Raw genomic sequence first — 14125 nt, 5'->3', positions numbered from 1 at the left:
AGTGAGAGGCCCGCATACCGAAAAAAAAAAAAAAAAAAAAAAAATCTTCCAACAAACAAAAGTCCAGGACCAGATGGCTTCACAGGTGAATTCTTTCAAACATTTAGAAAAGAGGTAACACCCATCCTTCTCAAACTCTTCCAAAAAATTGCAGAGGAAGGAACACTCCCAGACTCATTCTATGAGGCCACCATCAACCTGATACCAAAAGCAGGCAAAGATACTACAAAAAAAGAAAATTACAGACCAATATCATTGATGAATATAGATGCAAAATGCTCAACAAAATACTAGCAAACAGAATTCAACAACACATTAAAACCATCAGACACCATGATCGAGTGGGATTTATCCCAGGGATGCACGGATTCCTCAATATATGCAAATCAATCAATGTGATACACCATATTAACAAACTGAAGAATAAAAACCATATGATCATCTCAATAAATGCAGAAAAAGCTTTTGACAAAATTCAACACCCATTTATGATAAAAACTCTGCAGAAAGTGGGCATAGAGGGAACCTACCTCAACATAATAAAGGCCATATATGACAAACCCACAGCAAACATCATTCTCAATGGTGAAAAACTGAAAGCATTTCCTCTAAGATCAGGAACAAGAAAAGGATGTCCACTCTCACCACTATTATTCAACATAGTTTTGGAAGTCCTGGCCACGGCAATCAGAGAAGAAAAAGAAATAAAAGACATCCAAATTGGAAAAGAAGTAAAACTGTCACTGTTTGCAGATGACATGATACTATACATAGAGCATCCTAAAAATGCTACCAGAAAACTACTAGAGCTAATCAATGAATTTTGTAAGGTTGCATGATACAAAATTAATGCACAGAAATCTCTTGCATTCCTATACACTAATGATGAAAAATTTGAAAGAGAAATTAAGGAAACACTCCCATTTACCACTGCAATGAAAAGAATAAAATACGTAGGAATAGACCTACCTAGGGAGACAAAAGAACTGTATGCAGAAAACTATAAGACACTGATGAAAGAAATTAAAGATGATACCAACAGATGGAGAGATATACCATGTTCTTGGATTGGAAGAATCAACATTGTGAAAATGACTCTACTACCCAAAGCAATCTACAGATTCAATGCAATCTCTATCAAATTACCAGTGGCATTTTTTACAGAACTAGAACAAAAAATCTTAAAATTTGTATGGAGACAGAAAAGACCCTGAGTAGCCAAAGCAGTCTTGAGGGAAAAAAATGGAGCTGGAGGAATCTGACTTCAGACTATACTACAAAGCAAAGTAATCAAGACAATATAGTACTGGCACAAAAACAGAAACATAGATCAATGGAACAAGATAGAAAGCTCAGAGGTAAACCCATGCACCTATGGTCAACTACTCTATGACAAAGGAGGCAATGATATACAATGGAGAAAATACAGTGTCTTCAATTAGTGGTGCTGGGAAAACTGGACAGCTACATTTAAAAGAATGAAATTAGAACACTCCCTAACACCATATACAAAAATAAACTCAAAATGGATTAGAGACCGAAATATAAGACTGGACACTATAAAACTCTTAGAGGAAAACATAGGAAGAACACTCTGACATAAATCACAGCAAGATCTTTTTTGATTCACCTCCTAGAGCAATGGAAATAAAAACAAAAATAAACAAATGGTACCTAATGAAACTTAAAAGCTTTTGCACAGCAAAGGAAACCATAAACAAAACGAAAAGACAACCCTCAGAATGGGAGAAAATATTTGCAAATGTATCAACGGACAAAGGATTAATCTCCAAAATATATAAACAGCTCATGCAGCTCAATATTAAATAAACAAACAACCGAATCCAAAAATGGGAAGAAGCCCTAAATAGATATTTCTCCAAATAAGACATACAGATGGCCAAGAAACACTTGTAAAGCTGCTCCAAATCACTAATTATTAGAGAACTGCAAATCAAAACTACAATGAGGTATTACCTCACTCCAGTTAGAATGGGCATCATCAGAAAATCTGCAAAGAACAAATGCTGGAGAGGGTGTGGAGAAAAGGGAACCCTCTTGGCACTGTTGGTGGGAATGTAAATTGATGCAGCCACTATGGAGAACAGTATGGAGGTTCCTCAAAAAACTAAAAATAGAATTATCATATGTACAGCAATCCCACTACTGGGCATATACCCAGAGAAAACCATAATTCAAAAAGACACATGCACCCCAGTGTTCATTGCAGCACTATTTACAATAGCCAGGTCATGGAAGCAACCTAAATGCCCATCGACAGATGAATGGATAAAGAAGATGTGGTACATATATATAATGGAATATTACTCAGCCATAAAAAGGAATGAAATTGGGTCATTTGTTGAGATGTGGATGGATGTAGAGACTGTCATACAGAGTGAAGTAAGTCAGAAAGAGGAAAACAATTATCGCATATTAATTCATGTATGTGGAACCTAGACAAATGGTACAGATGAACCGGTTTGCAGGACAGAAGTTGAGACAGATGTAGAGAACAAACTTATGGACACCGAGGGGAAAGCCACAGTGGGGGGTGGGGGTGGTGTGATGAATTGGGTGATTGGGATTGACCTTATACACTGATGTGTATAAAATTGATCACTAATAACCTGCTGTATAAAAAAATTAAATTAAATTAAAAATATTTTAAAAAAACATTAAAAAAAGTAAAAATGATTTTGCTGTTTCTCATAGAAACAGGGTTTGGGAATTTAACAAAAGAAATCAGAAAGCACTAGAGTTTAATAGTTCTTTATTATTATTTAATAAGATGATTATCTTTTTCATAAAAAAAACTTTTCATTTTTATAGATAAGAAACTGTGGTGGGCAGACCAAAACTTAGCTCAGCTGGGAACCTGCAGCAAAAGAGATGGAAGAAACCCCACTGTTCTAAGAAATAAGACTTCTGGGGTCGTTCATATGAAAGTGTATGATAAAGAAGCACAGCAAGGTAAGTCACACGGTAATGCATTTGTGCCGCCTTTTGAATATATAATGTTCTCTTTTTTCATATTATTTTTTCAAGTCAAAAATTGAAGTTCCCTGTTTTTCTTCTAGTAAAAAAAGGGGGGGTGGCAAATGCTGCTTAATACTGTAGAAGGAATGCCTTTAGCATAAGGTATATAATGAGCTTTCAAAACATTAGCAAAGCTGCCCAAGGAATCTTAATTTGTCAGGCCTTCAAAGAGGTCTTATTTTGTTCTTGATTTAAAAATATAAGAATAAGGAAAAAATCCCAGTAAAATATATTCAATGTATAATTATGCCAGAAACAGAATGAACTAGGGGACTTCAAATGGACTATGTTGATGCAAGAATTTCATAACCAAAAGCACTTCATTGTTTGGCTCTAAGCATTTTGCGTTTTTGTTTTTGCTTGTCCAAATGGTGTGCAGTGAAATGGAGTGAGAGAACTAACAGATGGTTTACGTACGTGGACTTGTCACATTGCCCAAATGGCAATTAGATTAGAGATGCCAGCCAGTACAGCCCTACACCTGCTAGTCTTTTCTTCGTTTTTGGTTCATGATCCATGACATTAGCAGAACTCCCTTCCTAGAAAAAATATTCTTCTATATTCTACTATCTTACTTAAATCTCTGCCGTGAAATCCTTTTCTTCATATATTTTTCTGCTTAGGAAAAAAATATCAAGAAAACTTAAAAGGATTTTTATCTAAAGGATTTGGGCATGTAGATCAAAGCAGATAAGAGTAGAGATAAGAATAGTGAACCAAAGGGATCACTAATTCTGAAGACAGGTGACAGCAATCAAGCAGGCAGAATTTATTGGAGATACCAATTGAGAGCCATTCCTGCACAGCCGGAGATAAAGTGAAGACCAGATTCATGGTTACCTTTTCTGAAAAAAGCATGGGTCAAATTTCGGTCTGGAATCCTTTCTTGCCAGGAGCAGCAGGAAATATTTCTTTTTCAGGAAAAAAAATATTTTTAAGAGAAAAGAATTGCTTTGTGAAACCATCTGAACTGATTACTGGGATCCATTCATGGTTGAGAAGACATTGACACCCAAACTCTTAGGCACAAAATCTGTACTTATTCTCCGATATATATACATATATATACATATATATATATATTTGGTCGTTGTCTATAATAATGAACAGGAGTGTTTTCACTAGGATTACTTAATAGAAAATTTTCTGTATCAAAATAAATAATTTTACTGGCATTCAAGTCATGGAAAATAGATTATTTAACTGGGAATAAAATACTGGCACTCAATAAATAAAATATGGCACTTCTGTGGATTTCAATACAATCTGTTAAGTGTAAAAACTTACAGTACTATAATAAACTTTAGTTCATAGTCTATACTGAATGAGATTATATCTGAAAATACACATTATAAAATACAAGTTAGAGAGAGATTATATTTCCAAAATTTTTTTTTAAATCTATATTTATTCCTTCAAAATGTGAACAAACACATACTTTGAAATTGTAAATTAATATAATACATTGAATTTTTCTAGGTACAGTTCCAATAGTTTCTTGGAAGAAAAATTAATTGTATTATGCTTGTCTCACATCGTTCATTTTAACAAGATCCCCCTCATCTTTTTTTTTTTTTTTCCCGTAGCATAGGGCACTATCCATGATTCTTTTTTTTTTTCTTTAACATCTTTATTGGGGTATAATTGCTTTACAATGGTGTGTTAGTTTCTGCTTTATAACAAAGTGAATCAGTTATACATATACATATGTTCCCATATCTCTTCCCTCTTGCGTCTCCCTCCCTCCCACCCTCCCTATCCCACCCTTCCAGGCGATCACAAAGCACCGAGCTGATCTCCCTGTGCTATGCGGCTGCTTCCCACTAGCTATCTACCTTACGTTTGGTAGTGTATATATGTCCATGCCTCTCTCTCGCTTTGTCAGAGCTCACCCTTCCCCCTCCCCATATCCTCAAGTCCGTTCTCTAGTAGGTCTGTGTCTTTATTCCTGTCTTACCCCTAGGTTCTTCATGACATGTTTTTTCCTCTTAAATTCCATATATATGTGTTAGCATACGGTATTTGTCTTTCTCTTTCTGACTTACTTCACTCTGTATGACAGACTCTAGGTCTATCTACCTCATTACAAATAGCTCAATTTCATTTCTTTTTATGGCTGAGTAATATTGCATTGTATATATGTGCCACATTTTCTTTATCCATTCATCCAATGAGGGGCACTTAGGTTGTTTCCATCTCTGGGCTATTGTAAATAGAGCTGCAATGAACATTTTGGTACATTACTCTTTTTGAATTATGGTTTTCTCAGGGTATATGCCCAGTAGTGGGATTGCTGGGTCATATGGTAGTTCTATTTGTAGTTTTTTAAGGAACCTCCATACTGTTCTCCATAGTGGCTGTACCAATTCACATTCCCACCAGCAGTGCAAGAGTGTTCCCTTTTCTCCACACCCTCTCCAGCATTTATTGTTTCTAGATTTTTTGATGATGGCCATTCTGACTGGTGTGAGATGATATCTCATTGTAGTTTTGATTTACATTTCTCTAATGATTAATGACGTTGAGCATTCTTTCATGTGTTTGTTGACAGTCTGTATATTTCCTTTGGGGAAATGTCTATTTAGGTCTTCTGCCCATTTTTGGATTGGGTTGTTTGCTTTTTTGTTATTGAGCTGCATGAGCTGCTTGTAAATTTTGGGGATTAATCCTTTGTCAGTTGCTCCATTTGCAAATATTTTCTCCCATTCTGAGGGCTGTCTTTTGGTCTTGTTTATGGTTTCCTTTGCTGTGCAAAAGCTTTGAAGTTCCATAAGATCCCATTTGTTTATTTTTGTTTTTATTTCCATTTCTCTAGGAGGTGGGTCAAAAGATCTTGCTGTGATTTATGTCACAGAGTGTTCTGGTATGTTTTCCTCTAAGAGTTTGATAGTTTCTGGCCTTACATTTACGTCTTTAATCCATTTTGAGCTTATTTTTGTGTATGGTGTTAGGGAGTGATCTAATCTCATACTTTTACATGTACCTGTCCAGTTTTCCCAGCAGCACTTATTGAAGAGGCTGTCCTTTCTCCACTGTACATCCCTGCCTCCTTTATCAAAGATAAGGTGACCATATGTGCGTGGGTTTATCTCTGGGCTTTCTATCCTGTTCCATTAATCTATATTTCTGTTTTTGTGCCAGTACCATACTGTCTTGACTACTGTAGCTTTGTAGTATACTCTGAAGTCCGGGAGCCTGATTCCTCCAGCTCCGTTTTTCGTTCTCAAGATTGCTTTGGCTATTCGGGGTCTTTTATGTTTCCATATAGATTGTGAAATTTTTTGTTCTAGTTCTGTAAAAAATGCCAGTGGTAGTTTGATAGGGATTGCATTGAATCTGTAGATTGCTTTGGGTAGTAGAGTCATTTTCACAATGTTGATTCTTCCAATCCAAGAACATGGTATATCTCTCCATCTATTTGTATCATCTTTAATTTCTTTCATCAGTGTCTTATAATTTTCTGCATACAGGTTTTTTTGTCTTTTTAGGTAGGTTTATACCTAGATATTTTATTCGTTTTGTTGCAGTGATAAATGGGAGTGTTTTCTTGATTTCACTTTCAGATTTTTCATCATTAGTGTATAGAAATGCCAGAGATTTCTGTGCATTAATTTTGTATCCTGCTACTTTACCAAATTCATTGATTAGCTCTAGTAGTTTTCTGGTAGCATCTTTAGGATTCTCTATGTATAGTATCATGTCATCTGCAAACAGTGACAGCTTTACTTCTTCTCTTCCGATTTGGATTCCTTTTATTTCCTTTTCTTCTCTGATTGCTGTGGCTAAACCTTCCAAAACTATGTTGAATAAGAGAGGTGAGAGTGGGCAACCTTGTCTTGTTCCTGATCTTAGTGGAAATGCTTTCAGTTTTTCACCATCAAGGATGATATTGGCTGTGGGTTTGTCATATATGGCCTTTATTATGTTGAGGAAAGTTCCCTCTATGCCTACTTTCTGCAGGGTTTTTATCATAAATGGGTGTTGAATTTTGTCAAAAGCTTTCTCTGCATCTATTGAGATGATCATATGGTTTTCCTCCTTCAATTTGTTAATATGGTTTATCACATTGATTGATTTGCGTATATTGAAGAACCCTTGCATTCCTGGATAAACCACACTTGATCATGGTGTATGATCCTTTTAATGTGCTGTTGGATTCTGTTTGCTAGTATTTTGTTGAGGATTTTTGCATCTATGTTCATCAGTGATATTGGCCTGTAGTTTTCTTTCTTTGTGACATTCTTATCTGGTTTTGGTATCAAGGTGATGGTGGCCTCTTAGAATGAATTTGGGAGTGTTCCTCCCTCTGCTATATTTTGGAATGGTTTTAGAAGGACAGATGTTAGCTCTTCTCTAAATGTTTGATAGAATTCGCCTGTGAAGCCATCTGGTCCTGGGCTTTTGTTTGTTGGAAGATTTATAATCACAGTTTCAATTTCACTGCTTGTGATTGGTCTGTTTATATTTTCTATTTCTTTCTGATTCAGTCTTTGCAGGTTGTGCATTTCTAAGAATTTGTCCATTTCTTCCAGGTTGTCCATTTTATTGGCATAGTGTTGCTTGTAGTAATCTCTCATGATCTTTTGTATTTCTGCAGTGTCAGTTGTTACTTCTCCTTTTTCATTTCTAATTCTATTGATTTGAATCTTCTCCCTTTTTTTCTTGATGAGTCTGGCTAATGCTTAATCTATTTTGTTTATCTTCTCAAAGAACCAGCTTTTAGTTTTATTGATCTTTGCTATCATTTCCTTCATTTCTTTTTCATTTATTTCTGATCTGATTTTTAGGATTTCTTTCCTTCTGCTAACTTTGGGTTTTTTTTTTCTTCTTTCTGTAATTGCTTTAGGTGCAAGTTTAGGTTGTTTATTCGAGATGTTTCCTGTTTCTTAAGGTGGGCTTGTATTGCTATAAACTTCCCTCTTAGAACTGTTTTTGCTGCATCCCATAGGTTTTGGATCATCGTGTCTCCATTGTCAATTGTTTCTAGGTATTTTTTGATTTCCTCTTTGATTTCTTCAGTGATCACTTCGTTATTAACTAGTATACTGTTTAGCCTCCATGTGTTTGTATTTTTTACAGATCTTTTCCTATAATTGATATCTAGTCTCATAGTGTTTTGCTCGGAAAAGATACTTGATACAATTTCAATTTTCTTAAATTTACCAAGGCTTGATTTGTGACCCAATATATGATCTATCGTGGAGAATGTTCCATGAGCACTTGAGAAAAATGTGTATTCTGTTGTTTTTGGATGAAGTGTCCTATAAATATCAATTAAGTCCATCTTGTTTAATGTATCATTTAAAGCTTGTGTTTCCTTATTTATTTTCGTTTTGGATGATCTGTCCATTGGTGAAAGTGGGGTGTTTAAGTCCCCTATTATGAATGTGTTACTGTTAATTTCCAGTTTTATGGCTGTTAGTATTTACCTTATGTATTGAGGTGCTCCTATGTTGGGTGCCTAAATATTTACAATTGTTATATCTTCTTCTTGGATCGATCCCTTGATCATTATGTAGTGTCCTTCTTTGTCTCTTCTAACGGTCTTTATTGTAAAGTCTATTTTGTCTGATATGAGAATTGCTACTCGAGCTTTCTTTTGATTTCCATTTGCATGGAATATCTTTTTCCATCTCCTTACTTTCAGTCTGTATGTGTCTCTAGGTCTGAAGTGGGTCTCTTGTAGACAGCATATATATGGGTCATGTTTTTGTATCCATTCAGCCAATCTGTGTCTTTTGGTGGGAGCATTTAGTCCATTAACATTTAAGGTAATTGTTGATATGCATGTTCCTATTCCCATTTTCTAAATTGTTTTAGGTTCGTTATTGTAGGTCTTTTCCTTTCTTGTGTTTCTTGCCTAGAGAAGATCCTTTAGCATTTGTTGTAAAGCTGGTTTGGTGGTGCTGAACTCTCTCAGCTTTTGCTTTTCTTTAAACGTTTTAATTTCTCCATCAAATCTGAATGAGATCCTTGCTGGGTAGAGTAATCTTGGCTGCAGTTTTTCTCCTTCATCACTTTAAATATGCTCTGCCACTCCCTTCTGGCTTGCAGAGTTTCTGCTGAAAGATCAGCTTTTAACCTTATGGGGATTCCCTTTTGTGTTATTTGTTGTTTTTCCCTTGCTGCTTTTAATATGCTTGCTTTGTATTTAATTTTTGACAGTTTGATTAATATGTGTCTTGGCATATTTCTCCTTGGATGTATCCTGTATGGGACTCTCTGTGCTTCCTGGACTTGATTAACTATTTCCTTTCCCTTATTAGGGAAGTTTTCAACTATAATCTCTTCAAATATTTTCTCAGTCCCTTTCTTTTTCTCTTCTTCTTCTGAAACCCCTATAATTCGAATGTTGTTGTGTTTAATGTTGTCCCAGAGGTCTCTGACACTGTCCTCAGTTCTTTTCATTCTTTTTTCTTTATTCTGCTCTGCAGTAGTTGTTTCCACTATTTTATCTTCCAGGTCACTTATCCATTCTTCTGCCTCAGTTATTCTGCTATTGATCCCATCTAGAGTATTTTTCATTTCATTTATTGTGTTGTTCATCGTTGTTTCATCTTTAGTTCTTCTAGGTCCTTGTTAAATGTTTCTTGCATTTTGTCTATTCTATTTCCAAGATTTTGGATCATCTTTACTATCATTATTCTGAATTCTTTTTCAGGTAGACTGCCTATTTCCTCTTCATTTGTTAGGTCTGGTGGGTTTTTATCTTGCTCCTCCATCTGCGGTGTTTTTTTCTGTCTTCTCATTTTGCTTATCTTACTGTGTTTGGGGTCTCCTTTTTGCAGGCTGCAGGTTCGTAGTTCCCGTTGTTTTTGGTGTCTGTCCCCAGTGGCTAAGGTTGGTTCAGTGGGTTGTGTAGGCTTCCTGGTGCAGGGGACTAGTGCCTGTGTTCTGGTGGATGAGGCTGGATCTTGTCTCTCTGGTGGGCAGGTCCATGTCTGGTGGTGTGTTTTGGGGTTTCTGTGGACTTATTTTGATTTTAGGCAGCCTCTCTGCTAATGGGTGGGGTTGTGTTCCTGTTTTGCTAGTTGTTGGGCATAGGGTGTCCAGCACTGTAATTTGCTGGTCGTTGAGTGAAGCTGGGTGCTGGCGTTGAGATGGAGATCTCTGGGAGATTTTTGCCGTTTGATATTATGTGGAGCTGGGACGTCTCTTGTGGACCAGTGTCCTGAAGTTGGCTCTCTCACCTCAGAGGCATAGCCCTGACTCCTGGCTGCAGCACCAAGAGCCTTTCATCCACACAGCTCAGAATAAAAGGGAGAAAAAGTAGAGAGAAAGAATTAGTAGAAATAGGAAGAAAGAAGGAAAGAAAGAAAGGAGGGAAGGAAGGAAGAAAGAAAGAAAGGAGGGAGGGAGGGATGGTGGAAGGAAGGAAGGAAGGAGGATAGGAAGGAAAAAAGAAAGAAGATAAAGTAAAATAAAATAAAGTAAAAAATAATAAAGTTATTAAATTAAAAATAATTATTAAAAAAATTTTTTTAATAAAAAAAGGACGGATAGAACCTTAGGACAAATGGTGGAAGCAAAACTATACAGACAAAATCTCATACAGAAGCATACACATACACACTCACAAAAAGAGGAAAAGGGGAAAAAATCATAAATCTTGTGCTCGAAGTCCAGCTCCTCAATTTGGGATGATTCGTTGTCTATTCATGTATTCCACAGATGCAGGGTACATGAAGTTGATTGTGGAGCTTTAATCCGCTGCTTCTGAGGCTGCTGGGAGAGATTTCCCTTTCTCTTCTTTGTTCTCACAGCTCCCAGGGGCTCAGCTTTGGATTTGGCCCCACCTGTGCGTGTAGGTCACCGGAGCGCGTTTGTTTTTCTCAGACAGGACGGGGTTAAAGGAGCCGCTGATTCGGGGGCTCTGGCTCACTCAGGCCGGGGTGGGGGAGGGAGGGGCATGGAGTGCGGGGCGGGCCTGCGACGGCAGAGGCAGCATGACGTTGCACCAGCCTGAGGCGCGCCGTGCATTCTCCCGGGGAAGTTGTCCCTGGATCACGGGACCCTGGCAGTGGCGGGCTGCACAGGCTCCCGGGAGGGGAGGTGTGGAGAGTGACCTGTGCTTGCACACAGGCTTCTTGGTGGCGGCAGCAGCAGCCTTAGCGTCTCATGCCTGTCTCTCGGGTCCGGACTTCTAGCCGCGGTTCACGCCCGTCTCTGGAGCTCCTTTAAGCAGCGCTCTTAATTCCCTCTCCTCGCGCACCAGGAAACAAAGAGGGAAGAAAGTCTCTTGCCTCTTCGGCAGCTCCAGACCTTTTCCCGGACTCCCTCCCGGCTAGCCGTGGTGCACTAACCCCTTCAGGCTGTGTTCATGCCGCCAACACCAGTCCTCTTCCGGCGCTCCGACCAAAGCCCGAGCCTCAGCTCCCAGCCCCGCCGGCCCTGGTGGGTGAGCAGACAAGCCTCTCGGGCTGGTGAGTGCTGGTCGGCCCTGATCCTCTGTGCGGGAATCTATCCGCTTTGCCCTCCGCACCCATGTTGCTGTGCTCTTCTCCGAGCCTCCGAAGCTTCCCCCTCCGCCACCCGCAGTCTCCGCCCGCGAAGGGGCTTCCGAGTGTATGGAAACCTTTCCTCCTTCACAGCTCCCTCCCACTGGTGCAGGTCCCGTCCCTATCCTTTTGTCTCTATTTTTTTCTTTTGCCCTACCCAGGTACATGGGGGGTTTCTTGCCTTTTGGGAGGTCTGAGGTCTTCTGCCAGCGTTCAGTAGGTGTTCTGTAAGAGTTGTTCCACGTGTAGACGTATTTCTGGTGTATCTGTGGGGAGGGAGGTGATCTCCGCGTCTTACTCTTCCGCCATCTTCCCCTCGTCCCCTCCCCCCTCATCTTTTAAGGATTTGATTCTGTAGGTAGAGTTGTAGCTTCTATGCACTGTGAAAGTATTACCTGACAGGGCCCTCTAGTACTTAGAAATTTATGGTATAATATGACTAAGCTTAAAATGCAGTGAAAATACTGTTTTTACTGGAAGAATATGCTGATAAAAGCATCTGTATTAAAGACAGTCCCATTAACAGAATCATAGCAGGTAGCTTAAAAGCTTCATTAGTATGAAATATGAGCAATTTAGGACTATTTAAGGTGTTAACATTACTACCACTTTGGATTTCAAAGTACAATTAGCTACTTCATTTATCATTTTTGACACAGATCACTGGAGAGCTGAGACTTCTCATTAGTCAAGTGGACTTTCTATTTCCACTAGAGAATTTAGGAATGAGGTTTGAACATCAATATCATTACAAAATATTAAGCTAAACCAGTATTTCTAACCTGCTAGATATTCACCACCTAAATTATTACTTTAAAAATCTCTCTATATTTTTCCTACATCAAATCTATATTTAATAGGCAAAGATACTTATTAAAATAATGATGTGTTTTATTTTTTTGCCTTTTCTCTTTCACCATCATTTTCCCTTAGAGACTAAACAAATGATACATGGATTGTGTTATTGTTGTACAACATTAACATAATTTTATTATTTATAAAAAATAATTATTACTATTATGTTTAAAAATGCACAGTCCCAGGATCTCCTTTTTCTTCTTTTTTTCATGTATTTTGGATATTATCAAGATTATATAATGCCTCATTTTCTCTTGTTTTTATAAATCAACTCCAATCCATTTTCTTTACTTCTTCAATTCCCTTGTTTCCCCTACTCTCTGTTTGGTGTTTTTTCAAACTTTATAGACAAGTATCACTTGTCAATCTCTTGCCAGCTTTCCAGTCTTTAGTGGTAGTTGAAGTAAATTTATATCCAAATGCATATCTCTATAGATTGGCATTGCATTAATGTACATTCACATGCTTTCTATAAAATGAAATACGTACATGGTCAGTATGGAATTACTGTAGATCCATAAATACAATTGTCTCATTATTAAAATAATCATAGAGCTGAAAATTCATCTTTGTATTATAAGTCAGCTTGGAAAAAAGGGAATAAATCAATGAATCTCCATTAGTTTATATATGAGATAAAGGTAATCATTTCAGAAGTTCAGGGCAACTCAAATCTTAGTATGTGGACCTACATAAGAGCAACTGCCAGGTATAAGAAATGAGCAGAGAATGTGGTAGATCTCCTGTTGAGAAATCTCCCCAGTTGAGACTATTTCACACTTCAAAAATGACAGAACTTGTGACAGGTTTGATTGAACAATTAAATCCCATCAGACTATCTTGAATTCAGGAGATTAGAAATAATGAGCTGCATTGGTATTTTGAATTTTCCATAGAGCACTATTGATATATAGCTTTCATAATGCTTTGTAATTCTCACTGGATTTACTGTACTTTGTATCAGAGTTTGAACATCCAGTAAATGGCATTGCATGTCCTAGAATAATAAAAATGTTGTAAAACTGGGATATTTAATGAACTTGATGGATAAGATTGTAAACTACTTAACTTTATGTTACCAGCTTTAATTAGCACATTGGGCCTAGTAAATTTAATGGACCATCTTTATAGAATTCCGACCTGTGATTACCTAATATTTGTCATTGCTACCTCACAGGAATAAGGCAAATTAATATGCCAGTTAATTAGATTACTATTATGGGTGTGTTTTAAATCTATTTTTGAAGAATTATGTTCCTTGGAATGGCAAATTTTAGTTCCTTGCTTTTAAAAAATCAATTATACATATATGTATATATGTACCTCCTTACTTTCAATGGTATAATCTTTGAGTTGAGTCAGTAATATAAATTAACAACTATTTATTTGATACATTTGGATAAAGTGTTCTTGAAAAGGAAGTAACTGTAGAGTTGAAGTGAAATTTAGAAGTCAGAAAAGAGATTTCCTTGTTTCTGTGACCTTAAAATATTACAAAGATCTATGACCATATTCACGGCACACCAATTTCCTTTTGCTCTTCTATAACTATGAATCCTCTCATGTATCTTATTTTACAAAAAAATTATTTATTTATTGTAAATGTATTTTTATTGAGATATAATTGATAGATAATGTTGGTTAAGATGTATAATGTGTTGATTTGATACTTTATATATGGCAATATGATTACCACCATAGTGCTATCTGTTACATCACATAATTATCAT

General features: G+C 37.1%; 1 protein-coding gene across 1 annotated transcript in view; it reads left to right on the top strand.

Moving 5' to 3' along the window:
* LRP1B (LDL receptor related protein 1B) overlaps positions 1-14125 on the top strand; it is a 1810989-nt gene that overhangs the window by 1272345 nt on the left and 524519 nt on the right. Inside the window, exon 33 of the mRNA XM_049711954.1 lies at positions 2833-2973. Within this exon, the coding sequence (XP_049567911.1) occupies positions 2833-2973 (141 nt within the window). The remainder of the gene's footprint in view (positions 1-2832; positions 2974-14125) is intronic.

This window comes from Orcinus orca, chromosome 7 (genome assembly GCF_937001465.1).
Source record: "Orcinus orca chromosome 7, mOrcOrc1.1, whole genome shotgun sequence".
Lineage (NCBI taxonomy): Eukaryota > Metazoa > Chordata > Mammalia > Artiodactyla > Delphinidae > Orcinus > Orcinus orca.
Note: the sequence above shows the minus strand (reverse complement) of the source record. Positions and strands in the feature narration are given on the sequence as shown.